At 47.1% G+C, this 16,104-nt stretch overlaps 2 protein-coding genes across 6 annotated transcripts in view; one reads left to right on the forward strand and one right to left on the reverse strand.

Annotated features, from left to right (window-relative positions):
* CNOT6L (CCR4-NOT transcription complex subunit 6 like) overlaps positions 1 to 5,140 on the forward strand; it is a 51,600-nt gene extending 46,460 nt beyond the window's left edge. For all 5 annotated transcript variants that reach the window (XM_077301096.1, XM_077301095.1, XM_077301097.1 and 2 more), the window contains exon 12: positions 1,200 to 5,140. In XM_077301096.1, coding sequence (XP_077157211.1) covers positions 1,200 to 1,412 — 213 coding nt within the window. In that variant the 3' untranslated portion in view covers positions 1,413 to 5,140. The remainder of the gene's footprint in view (positions 1 to 1,199) is intronic.
* A 3,848-nt stretch (positions 5,141 to 8,988) lies between these two features.
* Positions 8,989 to 12,174, reverse strand: CXCL13 (C-X-C motif chemokine ligand 13). Its single transcript, XM_077302321.1, has 4 exons — positions 11,887 to 12,174; positions 9,754 to 9,892; positions 9,554 to 9,637; positions 8,989 to 9,209 (listed from the first exon to the last, which is right to left on the reverse strand). Exons 1-4 carry the CDS (start codon positions 12,035 to 12,037, stop codon positions 9,200 to 9,202), a joined length of 384 nt encoding a protein of 127 aa, XP_077158436.1. The 5' UTR covers positions 12,038 to 12,174; the 3' UTR covers positions 8,989 to 9,199.
* Between the last annotated feature and the right edge of the window lie 3,930 nt (positions 12,175 to 16,104).

Raw genomic sequence — 16,104 nt, forward strand, 5'->3', positions numbered from 1 at the left:
CCTGCTCCTCCACGTGCAGCCAGCTGGGTGATCTTGGCCTAGCCACAGTCCTGTTAGAGCTGTCTAATGGACTTAAGGTACAGGAGGGTAGAGTCTGGTTGGACATTAGGAGAAACCTCATATGAGCAGTTGACAACCAGTTACAGTGGAGGGATGCAACTTTCCCCCTCTATGGCGTTGGGGAGGTCCGTCAGATTTTTCAAGTCCTGTCCTTGAGGTCTGTAGTCTGTGAAAGATACCCTGGAAGCTAGAATAGATGGGGTGGTTATCGGGCAGAGCTGGTGTCAGGTACACCTTTTGCCCTGAGAAGAGGTAGGGAAATGGCACCCTCAAGTTGATATATAAAATCCCATGACTGCTCCAATGTGTGTCCAGCAGATGGAATGTCTATATAACTTTGTACTGCATTCTAAAGATGGGATCCCATTGTGTACATTTTGTAGCGTTTAATGTGCCATGTGGACTCTTACTCTTCAGTTTAGTGCTGTCTTAGATTTCTAATTACTTCCAGATGTCCACAAACCTAATCCTATGGCATTGTTCATTAAGTGTCCCAATTTGTTGAAAGTTGAAAGACCTTGAGTCCCTGTGAGAGAAGTGGACTGCAAACAAATGCACAGATCCCTTTTCTGGACCAAGAATGAGAAAAAAACACGGATGACATCTGCTTAGATCAGGGGTGGCCAAACTGTGGCTCTCCAGGGGTCTATGGACTACAGTTCCCAGGAGCCCCTGCCAGTGAGTTTTATTTGATTTTGTGATGTCCGGTTTTAAGGGTTTTTTGGGGGGTTTTTTATGAAGGACTATTGTAACCCGCCACGAGCTGGTTTGGGAGTGGCGGGTAATACATCGTATAATAATATAGTAGTAGTAGTAGTAGTAGTAGTAGTAGTAGTAGTAGTAGTCCATGTACCTCTGGAGAGCCACTATTTGGCCACCTCCAGTTTAGATCAAGAGTGACCAAATTGAGGCTCTCCAGTTGTCCATGAACTACAATTACCATGAGCCCTGCCAGTTGACTGTGCTGATCAGGAATTGTAGTCCAGAAACATCTGGAGAGCCACAGTTTGGCCATCGCTCGTTTTGATGTCAAACCACACTTGGTTTCAGACGTTCTGCAGAGGGTGAGACTCAATGGCTCTTTAAAGTCTCCTTCGAATGCCAGCACTGTCTAACGCGATGGTCTTTCCTTCCCGCAGGGTGTGATTGACTACATTTTTTATTCCAATAATCACATGAACGTGCTGGGTGTCCTCGGGCCTCTGGATCCTCAGTGGCTGGTGGAGAACAACATCAGCGGGTGCCCCCACCCTCACATCCCTTCCGACCACTTCTCACTGTTGACCCAGCTTGAGCTCCACCCTCCCTTCCTGCCTCCGGTCAACGGCATCCATTTGCCTACCAGGAGGTAGTGGAGCCCCGCCCCCTTCGGAGGGCCGGGACCTGTTAGTTCGTTTTATGGACCTGTACAGTTGTAAATCAAAGTATGTAGGAGTGAAGTATGGCAAATATTTTAAAAGCTGCTGCTTCGAGCTCCTTTTCATTATGTGTTTTGATGATACGAGTTTTGCACATTTTTCAGGGTGCATATTGGTACCATTTGGCACTAGGGCTGGAACCAAAGTTCTTGTTCGTTCCCTCTCCGGGTTTTTGTTTTTAAGCGATCTCTCTGTCTATATCTATATCTATATATTTTAAACAGGCACGCTTTTCGTTTCATTGGGAAGCTGCCTTTCTAAACGGACAAATCAGCCGGCAAGGTTTGCAGGTACATATACACCCACAGCTAACTCTCCCCAACCCCCAGACAGGTTACCCCTTCCTCTCCCAAGGTGCCCTTTTTCGTTTTTAAAAAGCATCCGCAGATAATTTAGATAGAGTTGATGTATGGGTCTTTCTGGGAAAGGTTTATAATAGGAAATGCTGTTATCGGAGCACTTAACAATGTACGGAAACCGTAGAGCGTGCCATCCCCACTGCACCAAAACGTCAGATTAATTTAGGAAGCCAGATGTGACAGTAGACCTAAACAGTGCTTTTCCGCAGGGCGGGGGGGGGGGATGCGCTGCTCCCATAGAAAACTGACCTGTGCTTTCATATAGGGCCAGTCCGCCAGCGTCGGCTGCCCTGTGGAAGCGCCACCCTGTACAGCCCCCGTCAAAATAAAATGGCACTTGTCCAAAGCAGTGGAGTTTCTGCACACACAAGTCTGTGATCTCGTGAACCGTGTATGTTGCTGACTGATTCACTCTGTTCCTACTGGAGGTTACAGCAGCTGACGACGAGGGGAACAGGGAAACTTCGTCCGGCCCTGTGGGCTTGCAGCCCTATCGTCCCCCCCCCCTCCGAGATCCTCACACTACCACTTGTAAAAATTCTGGAACATGTTCGCATTATTCTTGTTTGAAGGAATTGCCCGCTTGTTGAGAGTCCTAGCAGAAGAGGAAAAAATTGAGTCTCATGGACCACCCAAAGGAAATGAATTGCACAGTAGGATAGGGGAGAGAAGTTTTAATTGTCAAGAGCCGGGAGGGGGATGCCAGAATACCCTGTTCAGCAGACCAGTGGTCGGAATCCTTGAGTCCTGGGAATTCGCAATGTGCAGGTTCCCTCTTTTACTGTTAAATCACAGTGCCTCCCCTTTCCTCCCCCCCCTTATCTTTTTGCAATTGTTCACCCCAAAGGGAGAGGAGGAGACTGGAAGCCCTGCTTGGCTTCCGTCTCCTCTGTGGGGGGAGAAGTAGCTTTTCTAGGTGCGTCTCCCCCCCCCTCGCCCTGCCACACGCAAGTGAGTAAGCCGTAGTCATAGCGATTCCTCCGATTTGTTTTTCCTGACCCTAGTCGCCAAATAAACCATCTCATGCTTTTTAACAATCTTTTTTTTTTAATTCTGTTTTGTTTCTGTTTTCTATCGAGGCTGAAATGATTTTTTTTTTAAGCTGCTGGTTCATTCCCAGCTCTTAGTTTCTCTTTAAGATACATTGGAGGTCTTTATTTTTATTTTCCATGCTGCAGGTGGCCATTTCAAAAGCTTTGTGCCTCGAGAGAGAAAAAACGTAATGCCGTCTTTTTGGGGGTGGGGAGGCTCTGACTGCAAACCGCTCAGCAACCTCTGTTTCTGTAGGACTAGGGTGGGATTTCACCGGCAGCCCCCTCGGATGAACAGAGGCTGCTGGGTTTGGAGATCTTTCGGGGGATGTGCCTCTCGCTCTGCACTTCCAAACAGCAAAAAGACAAGCCGCAGTACCCAAGGTTGTGTCTGTTAAGTTTTTCCTGTATTCTGCTTCTGTGCTGCTATATTAAGAGACCGTGAGCTTATATTTTAAACTTTTCATGCACTTTACTGTTTCTAGTCTCAAAAGAAAGTGATATTTTTAATAAGGCGCGAGGATTTTTTTTTTTCCATTATGTGAATGAAATTTTTTTTAAAGAAGCCTATATCTGTCTCATTTCATAGCCTTTAAAAAAAGGAAAAGCGAAACGGTTTAAATTAGTTTTAAAAGAACGCCGGCAACCAGTCGTCCATCGTGTAACACGTATTTCACGAAGCCACTCTTTTTCTTCCCCCGTTGGCTAGCTGGGTATCAAATTGACCGAGGAAATTTTATCAGGCAGTGGTAAGAATCATAGGATTGGGTGTTTCGCCATCTGAAGCAGCCGTTCACACCCGAAGCAGCCATCGCTGGCTGCTGAAGCAGCCAGCGATGGCTGCTTCTGGTGCGAACGGCCACTTCAGACGCCAAAACACCCAACCCTAGTAAGAAATGCTCTCTCTTTATTGGGTGGAGCGTAGCTTGGGTCTATACCGCAACAGCTTCTTCAGCAGAGGCTGCAGCTCCCTTTCAAAAGTGCCTGCAGCTAGAGAGGGGTTTGTCTTCCTCTGCTGACAACTGTTGCATTGGTGTGGAAATTCGTGATGGAACTACGGTACACAAAGACAACAGGACTGCCACTCAGTTTTATCAGCACCGTGTCTGGTTTCCCCATCTGCTTCTACATCATCGAGTAGAACTTGTCTCACCTCATGATGCTTTTGTCAGGTGCTTTTTCTCCCCCCCCCCCATGTACCCCCCCATGGGATGTCTCTGGCAGGGGTCGGGAAACACGCAACACAAGGCCATCAAGACCCGAGACAGATTTTCGGCTAGATGGAGAAGCAGAAGGCAAGCTTAACTTCAGGGCTGTCATTTTTAACAGTAGTCCTGTCTTTCTAAAAGAAAAAAAAAGAAGTGTAGTTCCACTTTCGATGTAAATAGCTTGTCAAAGCACGGTCAAATGTTAATCTTTTAAAGATGACATTTCCCGCCCCCATCTTGGTGCAGGTATCTCTTTTTATATACCTCAAAAGTGTTTCATACGTGGCCATGTGTGTCTGTATATAAATAGAAATGGACAGAATAATTACAATATAGTACTGGAAAGTAGAATAGCATGAAAAACTTAATTTTTGCGGACATGAACCTTTTTCTTTCTTTCTTTTTTTTGTTGTCGTTGGTTTGTTTGTAAGGGCACGATCCACCGGGGGTGCTCTGTGCAAGATCTCGTAAAACCTAGCAGGAGTCAACCCATTCCTGTTCTTTTCACTGGGTCTTGCACAGTGAAATTTCCGTGGATTAAGCGCCGTTATCTACTGTATGTTCTCCTCTGAGGCATTCATTTTCTTTCCTGCTCTGGAGGTATGCACTAACAATTCTCCTCCTCTTCATACGTGCATGTTAATTAGCAACGTGAGCAATATTTCCTACCATACTTCACTCCCAAATATTTTTTTGAGATGTTTGTATAAAATGGAGTTTAAAAAAAAAATATTTCGCCTGTGATTGTATATGAACTGCAAAGGAGCCGGTTTATTAAAATAAATTTTGGAGAAAAAAAAAAAAACACCCTACAATCTTTTGTAACATTGTCGGGAGGGGAGGGGAAACGAAATAAAAAGATTGGGAAACATTGTGAACCGCTTTAAGTTGTTTTGGTTTATTTGTTTTCGTTAACTTAGCTGTTTCGGGTGGGGTTGGGATGCGGGGTGCTGTTGGGGTGGTTTTTCCCTGCTTCCAAGATGACTTGTTGGCTAAACAGTGTAACTTGCTTTTTTTGATGTTGCTCTCTTTTTTTTAATATATAAAAGCTTTTCTGAACGGCACAGGTCTTCCAAGTGGTTATTGTAGCGGCCCCAATACAGAGGAGCAGGAAGAGAGAAGCACGGCGTGGGGAAAGGGGCGGGGCTTAGAGTTTAACCAATGGGAGCCACTGCTTCGTTGCAGACAGCTGTCTTTAAAGCAGGGGGTAGTCAACCTGTGGTCCTCCAGATGTCCATGGACTACAATTCCCATGAGCCCCTGCCAGCATTCGCTGGCAGGGGCTCGTGGGAATTGTAGTCCATGGACATCTGGAGGACCACAGGTTGACTACCCCTGCTTTAAAGAGCATCTTCTGATGCAGTCTAAACAGCTGCTTATTCTACACCAGACAACAGAAACTCCACTGCCCACGTGCATCCGCTGGCTTGCGTGTGAGTAAAGGGCGTTATTAGAGAGCCAGTTTGGTGTAGTGGTGAGGAGTGCGGACTTCTAACCTGACATGCCGGGTGCAATTCTGCACTCCCCCACATGCAGCCAGCTGGGTGACCTTGGGCTCCCCTCAGTACTGATAAAACTATTCTAAGAGCAGGAATACCAGGGCTCTCTCAGCTTCACCCACCTCACAGGGTGTCTGTTGTGGGGAGAGGGAGGGAAGGCGACTGTAAGCTACTTTGAGACTCCTTCAGGTAGAGAAAAGCGGCATATCAGAACCAACTCCTTCTTCTTTTAAGTCAGGGTGTTGCACGCCATGCCTAGTGTGCTCATCCGGCAGGTCTGCCTCCCCTTTCTCCTTGGTTTATGACCCTTTAAATAGCAGCGGTTCTTGTTTCTTCCTCTTAAGGCCGACGTAGACTGACCCCGTAGCATTTTCAAGGCAAAAGACATTCAGAGGTGTGGCTTACCATCACTTGCCTCCACTCTGGGATTCCTCAGGAAGTTTCCCATCCAAACACTGGCCAGGACCGACCTTGCTTCATTTCCAAGACTGGCAAGTTCATCATCAGATTGGCCAATCATGCCAATAAGTAGAGTTGGATGCCCTTTTTCCTTCAGCCACCGGTCTCTAATTCTCATTAGTCCCAATTCTTTCCTTCTGAGCAATCGCTAACCCGTACCAAGGGGAGTAGGGCAGAAAGTGCCATCAAGCTACAGCCAGTGTACAGCCACTTCATAGCGTTTTCAAGGCAAGAGTTACTCAGAGGTAAGGATCCTTCACTGTTCCTTCCCTGCAGCTATCGAGGTCCCTGGATGGACTCCGGAAGCTGATAGGTCAATTGCACAGGAACCTGCATTTCCCCCTCCTCTCCCTGATCGGGGGGGGGGGGGGCAAACCTGGTCATGAGAACTGCTGGGGCAAAGCCGGGTTTTGATTTGTCAGCTTCTGTCCAATTGGGACATAGCTGTTGAGTAGGCGTGCCCCAGTCCGTACAAGGCTTTATGGCTGATTGATTTATCTGAAGAGCAATACCTTTGAACATGCAGTTATCTACCCAAGTCCTAATTCTGTTGGATAACTAATGCCGCAAATTCAAATTTATTTTAATACAGCACTGCGGCCAGATGAAACAGATAGCAAGAAAAAAACATTTCAGAGTAGAAAATTGCATAATCAGGGAGCCAGTACAAAATTTAAAACACATAAAATTGTATAATTGATGGGTACATTATAAAAAAATGCATAGTAAAAAAAAATCATCACTTAAAGCTTAAGTTGTCTTTCCCGTGTGCTAAGCACATGCGCACAAAATTTGGCAATAATGCTGCAGTTTAGATCAAGGGTGACCAAATCGTCATTTACTACGTTTTGCCAACTGCCTTGAATCTCAACAAGAAACATGAGCCGCAAATGAAATAAAATAAAGTCCGTCTAGACCAGGGGTAGTCAAACTGCGCCCCTCCAGATGTCCATGGACTACAATTCCCATGAGTCCCTGCCAGCATTCGCTGGCAGGGGCTCATGGGAATTGTAGTCCATGGACATCTGGAGGGCCGCAGTTTGACTACCCCTGGTCTAGAATCTTAAGAATAAGCAGATCTGGGCTGTCTGTTAACTAACACCCCCCACCCCCCGGCTGCTCCCTACAAGAATCTGGGAACTGGTGAGATACTGTCTCTAAATACAACCGTGATGTTTTGACCAGTCACACATCATAGGTGAATTTCTCAGGTACTACCTGGCTGGCTGCTGAGACGAGGATTTTATTTATTACATTTTTATACCGCCCTCCCTTGTGGCTCAAGATTCACGGGTTCACAAATTCCATTTTAACGTGAGGTACAGTAATCCAGAAAATTAAACTCAGTGACATTTGCTGGATGGGATCCACCAAAGCAGTTCATACATCCTTAGGCATCACTAGCATGCATTCTGACAATAATCTGGGATCCTGGATGTGTGGAAAACCTAAACTTAGACACACATGAAGCTACCTCATCAGGTTTTTGGTCCATCGAAGGTGAGTATGGTCAGCTCAGACTGACCGGCTTTCCAACTTAGAGGTGTTCCGAATGACTTGAGAGCCAGCTTGGTGTTGTGGTTAAGAGCATCGTCCTCCAATCTGGAGAACCCGTTTTAGTTCCTCATTCCACATGCAGCCAGCTGGGTGACCTTGGGCCAGTCTCAGTTCTCTCAGAGCGTCTCTCCGTCCCATCTACCTCACAGGGTGCCTGTTGTGAGGAGAGGAAGGTGATTGTAAGCTGCTTTGAGACGCCTTCGGGTAATAAAAAAGCAAGATCACTAGCTCTCCTTATTGCCAGGTGGTTTTAACTCGGTATGGTGGAGATTGAACCTGTGACCAAGCATGTGCATGCCAAGCAGATGTCCTACCACTGAACTATGCCTGCTTATTACAAGTATGACACTTCTAGGCTGCCTCTCCCATTGGGTTCGAGGCAGTTTACAGCATGTTAAAAATACACTGGTAGATGCTTTATGTATTAAAATTCTAATAATTAAACACAAAGAATAACCAACTCTCTGTCCAGCAACTAAGATTGATTAGAAGAAGAAGAGCTGGTTCTTATGTGCTGCTTTTCTCTACCCGAAGGAGTCTCAAAGCGGCTTACAGTTACCTTCCCTTTCCCCAAAACAGGCACCCTGTGAGGTGGGTGAGGCTGAGAGAGCCCTGATATTCCTGCTCGGTCAGAACAGTTTTATCAGTGCCATGGCGAGCCCAAGGTCACCCAGCTGGCTGTATGTAGAGAAGGAGCAAGGAATCAAACCTGGCTAGCCGGATTAGAAGTCCACACTCCTAACCACGACACCAAGCTGGCTCTCTCTAACTATCCCCCCTATTTTCTGCCATCATATCTTTCTCCACTTATTGGAAATGGGGCAAGAGGAGGGGAGAAGAACTGCAAGGATCAGAGGGTGGCCTCTTCAGTAGGTCACCCTGGCTTCAACCATAGGTCCGGTGGAAGAGCACCACCTTGCAGGTCTGGTGGATGTCCTGGGGACCAGGGAGTCCCAACAGATGAACGGAGTGCTCTCTGGAGGCCGTATTGGGGGAGGTGGATCCTCAGATATGCAGGTCCCAGACCGCATAAGGCTCTAAAGGTCAGTACCAACATCTTCAACCTGATCTAGAACTCTACTGGAAGATAATGGCTCCTGGATGGTGCAGAGATGGAAGAATTAAAGGGAATGGCAACAGAATTAAAGGGAATGGCCAGAATCAGGTGCAAATTGCTGATTGAAAACAGCCGATCAGGATTCATGAGCCCAGTTCAGATTAGGCCCATTTCTAGGTTAATTTGTTCATCTACAGTCATGAGCACTGGAAGCTTGCTCTTTTTAAAACGGACTTTCTTGTCTTTGTCATGTATAAACACCCAATCATTGACGAATTGGGAATGACATCCGTGGGAATATTTCAGAAAAATGCAGAGCAATTTTGCATATAGCAGTGGGTGTATTTAGAAAGTTTAATCAGTTTTAAGGCAAATTTACATTCCTTGTGCTTCATCCTAAAAATTCAGACCAGCTGCTGATCAGACATTTCAGGCTAGGGCGCTGAGTAAATATAATTAAAAGGCAGAGAAACACATGGAAAGGAGACAATGGAGCAGTTTGATCAGGTTCCTTCTGGCTTCATTCGTGGCTTCTTGTGCTGGCCACTTTACTAGGTTTGTCTGTAATTTGGAAAAAAGGGGAAACTTGTTAAGCAATATGATGTAAGACAAGAATAAAGGACTTGGGGGAGGGGGGGAATCACATATCCATAAATGGCCTACATTAGAAGAGACGGGGAAACTGGGCAAATGGTTGAGAATTTTAAGCAAAAATCAGGGGGAGAATGGGGGGGGGGTGTCTATCAACGGGTTTCATTGCAAAGGCCTAGAGCTCCTTGTTTGGCTCGTAATGGTTGTGAGTAAATTGCGTTCCTACTGACTTGTCCCTGGCAATGTCCTTGCTGCTGGGGGAACAAAAGTGGCTGGATTTTGTAACCGTGTTAGGAGATGAATAATAGCATTACCTCCGCGTCAAGTGCTTCAACAAGTCCTGGATCCAGGCAGCGTTGGGATCGACACAAACCTTACGGTCCTTTTTGGTGATTAATCTGAAACGTCATGAGAGGATCACTCAAGCTCAGCTCCCGTTTTTTTTTTTTCTTTCTCCAGTGAGTCCTTAACAAAACCAAGCGGTAGGAAGAGAAGACCTGTGAGCTGGACTTACATGATTTCCTTCCTTCGGCAATAGACGCTCTGAGGAAACACCTGAACAGACTTGAAGTTCTTCAGGTCGACGACGGCAGAAGTTTGCTTGGCGCATTTGCACCTTCTCATGTGAACGACAAGGCTTTCTATCGGAAGGCCTGCAAGCAAACGTGAGACGAAAAAGGTCATTTTCTGTCACAATGATCCCCAGCGTGGTGACTCTGAGCACCTCGGATGGGCTTCCAGGCAGCCATTTGCTTATTTCCTGGGACTCCGGGAAGCATTGCATATTCAAAACACACTCTATTGCCCACACTGGTTTTTTGGCAGTTATGCAGCGGCCATATTTTAGCCTCTTGTGCAGAGCCTCTTGTGGCGCAGGGTGGTAAGGCAGCAGAAATGCTGTCTGAAGCTGTCTGCCCATGAGGCTGGGAGTTCGATCCCAGCAGCCGGCTCAAGGTTGACTCAGCCTTCCATCCTTCCGAGGTCGGTAAAATGAGTACCCAGCTTGCTGGGGGGTAAACGGTAACGACTGGGGAAGGCACTGGCAAACCACCCCCTATTGAGTCTGCCATGAAAACGCTGGAGGGCGTCACCCCAAGGGTCAGACATGACTCGGTGCTTGCACAGGGGATACCTTTACCTTTATATTTTAGTCCATAAAAAAAATCAATTCTTTGTAAAAGTCATTGGTGAAAGCCATTTTGGGTCCTTGTTGGGGAGAAAGACGAGGAAAAAAAGAGAGAGAGAAGCCAGCACTGGAAAATCCCACAGCCAGGAGCAAGCAGGAGAAGGCTTTTCCAGCCTTCCAAAAATGGAGGCTTCCGGGGAAGGGGTGCTAATCTTGGGTTAAGAAATGCCTGGAGACCGGGAAGGGGAGAGTTTGAGGAGGGGAAGGAGCTCAGCTGGAATATGCTCCCATCCAGGGCACCTTCTGAAGCTGTCGTTTTCTTCACGAATCTAAGCACTGGTCAGCCCGGGAATGGGAGACCACCAGGTTCAGGGGGAGGGTACTCCCCACTTGGGAACCCCTACTCTAGAGGAAGCTTCCAATCTCAAAAGTAAGACTCCCCACTGAGTTTGTGTCAATGATAAAGAATCATAGAATCATAGAAACGTAGAATCATAGAGTTGGAAGGGGCCATATAGGCCATCTAGTCCAGCCCCCCGCTCAACGCAGGATCAGCCCTAAGCATCCTAAAGCAAGGTTGGTATCATGCTAAGAATACATAATCTCCTTTGGAAGACGTTCCTTCAGCACGGCTTCACGTGCATATAAATTCACATGTTTATCCTACTTGTCCCCTTAAGGAGTATGGGGAAGCTGAAATGATTCTCCTGCCCTCTCTGCTGATTTCTCACAATCCTTTTCTGAAGTGGTTTCAGAGGCAAGCCATGTTGGTCTGCAAGTACTGGGACCAGGTGAATGTGGACCTCTCCTTTCTCCTCATCTGAGAATAGCGGGGGGCAAATGAGGCATAGGAATAGCTACAGCAAACCATGCAAGCTCCCTGCACATCCTCAGAAATAATATTTGTGGTTTCACACACACTAAATAGCACACTTTTAATCCATTTTGCAGCTGAGTTTTACTGTGTGAAATGGCAATATCCACTCACAAACGGTTGCTGAAGTTAATTGAAATGGCATTATTTAGAAAAAGAGGGTTTCTATACCCCACTTTTCACTACCCAGTTTCAAATAGCCTTCCCTCCTTCTCCCCACAACAAGCACCCTGTGAGGTAGGTGGGGCTGAGACCCCTGACAGAACTGCACTGTGAGAACAGCTCTTACAGAACTGTGACTGGCCCAAGATCACCCAGCAGGCCTCATGGATCTCAAAGGGGCTTCCAATCGCCTTCCCTTTCCTCTCCCCACAACAGACACCCTGTGAGGTAGGTGAGGCCGAGAGAGCTCTGAGAGAACTGTATCTGGCCCAAAGTCACCCAGCTGAATGTGGAGGAGTGGGAAATCAAACCCTGTTCTCCAGATTAGAGGGTGTAGCTCTTAACCACCACACCAAGCTTGTGTGAGAATCCCCAACTGATTCGATCATTAACACCACAGGTTCTAAGAGCAATTTTTGAAGGAAGGCAACAGCTCAGATTAAGACCTGTGTGAATCACACTGAAGTAAGACCAAAGTTACTTACCCTGGAGTGGAAGGAAGTGGCTTGTGAACAGCCCTAAGGTCAGTACCACAATTAGACCGTTCATGGTGGCTCCGGGTGTGCACGAATAACCGAAGATCCTTCTCTTTATACCACTGACGAAAAAGGGGAATTTATGGGTATTACAGTGCATGCCAGAAAGCCCCCACAGCAGGTAGGAGAAATCTCTGCTGGCGTTTGTTAAAAAATCTAACACTTCCCTGGATTGTACATTTCTTCCTCCTCAGACTAAAGGAAGAACATTGCAGCTTAGAAGCACAAATCAGAAGTTCTGTGAATCTGAGGCAGAAGTAAATTGTCTCCTCCTTCCGCTGGATGTTGGGTGAGTGGGAAGTTCTCTTACTGAAATGAACCCACATGAAGCTGCTTTATACTGAAGGCCACCAAAATCAGTATGGTCGTCTCAGATTGGCAGTGGCTCTCTGAGGTCTCAGGTAGAGAACGGTCTTTCACATCACCTGTGGCCTGATACTTTTGGCTGGAGATGCCGGGGATCGAACCTGGGACCTTCTGTATGCTAAGCAGATGCTGTGCCAGTGAGGCAAGGCTCCTCCAATAGGATAAATGGACGAGCACCACACAAGAGACCATTTCATCTTCACAGAGCTTGCACAGGAAAACTACATCATCCCTCTTATAACCTGCAGGAATGTATATCCGTGCCAGGGAGGGGGGCAGATTGGGACCCATAGCACGGTATTCCTGAGGACTAAACTAGCATTGTGAGCAATCCAGGACAGCTGCTGGCATTGGTGTCCCTTTGTTGAGTTTTCTTCATTCAATATGTGGAGTCACCACCAGGGAGGCCCTGGTCCCACTTCCATTCTTTGCAGATGTCGTCTATGTGACACAGGTTTTCTGCAATGCCTTGCCCCAAAATTTGTCAAGGGTATGCCCCTCCCCTTTCGCCCTGCCTTTTGGAAAACAGCAAGACTTCTGGATAATTTGCTGGATCAGTTTGCGTCCCACTCCCCGGCTGCAGTCAGGAACCCAGTAGTTTATTAAGCGGTTTTGCAGGAGCATCTGGACGAATTCACTTGTGTCCATTTGCTCCGTTACAGGAGGACTTGGTTCAGAGCAAAGAAAAGCTCTTACTTCTTCTCACAAGCCTCAGTTAATCTGTGGGACTCACTGCCACAAGATGTGGGAATTGTCTGTGTCCTTGGCCAGCTTTAAATAAGGGTTAGAACACTCCACAGGAAATCAATCCTTTCCTTCCTCATTTTCTTCTCAAGACAACCCTACGAGGTAGGCTGGTCCAAAACCACCCAGTGAGATTCCGTGACAGAGCAGGATTTGAACCTGGGTCTCCCAGACCCTAGTTTGACATACTAACCTCTATACAAGGGGTAGTCAACCTGTGGTCCTCCAGATGTTCATGGACTATAATTCCCATGAGCAAATGCTGGCAGGGGCTCATGGGAATTGTAGTCCATGGACATCTGGAGGACCACAGGTTGAGTACCACTGCTCTATACCACTCAGCCTTTCAAAAATCAGACAAATTTCTGACCTGAAGTAGCTGCAGCTGTGGGAAAGTTGCTGGATAACCCAGCTGAACCTTTATGGGCATGTTTAGGTTACTAGAGTAAACTTTCCTGTTCCTCCATCGATCAGCATCTGTTTCCCACATTCTGCCTGCTCACCGTTTGATTCAAAGATTACAGGTAATTTCTCCCCCGCCCTAACTAACCTGTTTACTTTGCCAGGAGGGTAATTCCTGCTTTGAAGCCTATGACAGGAATTTGTTGTGTTCTGGTACAATAACCTGCTTTACAAAAAAATTTCCCCTTGCTTTCTCTGTAGATCTGTTTACCTCCGTTTTCGTGTTTGTTTATTTCCGCACCTATATTAAAGCAAAGGAACCAAGCAAGGCTCTTGACAAGGGCTGGTGTCGCCAGGTGGATTTTTCTTCCTTCCCTCCCCTCCCCACCCGGTGTGCCTGAGAGGCAGTGTTGTGTAGTGGTTAGGGTCTCAGGCTGTGGGTGGTAAGACCCTAGTTCAAATCCCCATTGTGCCTATATAAAATAATCCAGAACCTCACAGGGTGTCTGTTGTGGGGAGAGGAAAGGGAAGGCGATTGTAAGCTGCTTTGAGACTCCTTCGGGAAGAGAAAAGCGGCATATAAGAACCAGCTCTTCTTCTTCAGTAATACCAGGGCTCTCTCAGCCTCACCCACCTCACAGGGTGTCTGTTTTGGGGAGAGGAAAGGGAAGGCGACTGTAAGCTGCTTTGAGACTCCTTCGGGGAGTGAAAAGCAGGGTATAAAACCTTCTTCTTCTAACCCTTGCCAGGCATGCCCTCTCTCCGCCTCCTTCACAGCATTGGGACAAGGATAAAATGAAGGGAGGGTTTCATTTCATGTTGCCTGGAATACCTTATAACAGGGGAAGTCAACCTGTGGTCCTCCAGATGTTCATGGACTACAATTCCCATGAGCCCCTGCCAGCAAATGCTGGCAGGGGCTCATGGGAATTGTAGTCCATGAACATCTGGAGGACCACAGGTTGACTACCCCTGCCTTATAAGATAGATGAGATAAGGGTCTAATACAGGAGTTCTGCCAAAAAATGGCTGACACAGAAGGCGGAGCCATACACTCCCAAAGGAAGCCAAAGTGTAGGACGGAAGAGGAGGCTGAGAGGGGACATGATGGCTCCCTTTAAGTATTTGAAAGGGTGTCACTTGGAGGAGGGCAGAGAACAGTTCCTGTTGGCAGCAGAGGAGAGGACTCATACTAACTACATGTAAAATGGTACCAGCTAGATACCAGGGGGGAAATTTTTCGTGGTCAGTGGAATGAGCTGGCGAAGGAGGTGGTGAGCTCCCCCTCACTGGCGGTCTTCAAGCAGCGGCTGGACAGATACTTTTCCTGGATGCTTGAGGCTGATCTTGCATTGAGCAGAGGGTTGGCCAGATGGCCTGTCTGGGCCTTCCAACTCTATGGTTCTATGATTCGATGATCATATCAAAGATGACCTCACAACCCATCCAATCAGGCCAACGTGTACAACTCCCAATCCCATCTTAGAGATCCTGCTTCATGGACTGAAGATGCACATCTAATGCTTTTTGAGATACGCACACAGAAGCTGGTTTCTATGCGATTAACAGCTGGTATCTGCACTTGCCTCCTTCTTATTAATTAGAGCTTGGCTCTTCACAGCACGATCCATCTTCAACTCATTGGTCCCGTTCCAAAAAGCAGCCATCAGACCTCCCTCTGCACCAATTGTAGGAAATACTCAATTTGTTTAGAAACGTCCATGCAGCGTTTTCGTTCCCAACATGAAGGGGAAGAACGGGAGCACCACTTGCACCCATGCCGGCACTGATGCTCTAAGCCAGGGGTAGTCAAACTGCGGCCCTCCAGATGTCCATGCACTACAATTCCCATGAGCCCCTGCCAGCGTTTGCAGGCAGAGGCTCGTGGGAATTGTAGTCCATGGACATCTGAAGGGCTGCAGTTCGACTACCCCTGCTCTAAGCAGTAAATGGCTAAGATGTATGTTAGCGAAACAGCAATTTGTAAAAATCTCTATAGCTTCCTGATGCTGCCGGAGGGCCAGATTCAGCATGACTTGAGAGAAAAGGGAGAAATATGTGCCAAGAACCAGAAGGAAGATTCCAAATGATTGCAGTTTTCCCTCCTCCCTTTTTAGTCAGTAGCATTTACGCAGTGCAGTTTTATTGTTCGAAGTTCCCATACAAGATCTCGGTTCTGTTACCTACAGCTCTGTAAGGTTAGACCGGGGGTAGTCAAACTGCAGCCCTCCAGATGTCCATGGACTACAATTCCCATGAGCCCCTGCCAGCATTTGTCGGCAGGGGCTCATAGGAATTGTAGACCATGGACATCTGGAGGGCTGCAGTTTGACTACCCCGGGTTAGACCGATGTTGTGAATCCTCTTATGACTGGTGTTAATTGGGGGGAGAATTTTGAAGTTGCCTCCTGAATTCTGGGTTGAGATCTGAGTTGAACCAGCAATCTTGCAGCTCAGATTCAGAGGGGAAAATGTTGTGTCTGTAGACCTACGGAGGACCAAGCTTGAGGTCCGAGGCAGGATCGTAGCTTACAATATAACTGACCAATGCACGGCTAGATCCCGTCTGCCGAGTCCAGCCCTAGGAAACTATTCATTTCCAGTTTTATAGCCCGCCCTTCTTCACAGGCTCAGGGTGGCTTACAATATATCATA

Source organism: Paroedura picta, chromosome 10 (assembly GCF_049243985.1).
Source record: "Paroedura picta isolate Pp20150507F chromosome 10, Ppicta_v3.0, whole genome shotgun sequence".
Lineage (NCBI taxonomy): Eukaryota > Metazoa > Chordata > Lepidosauria > Squamata > Gekkonidae > Paroedura > Paroedura picta.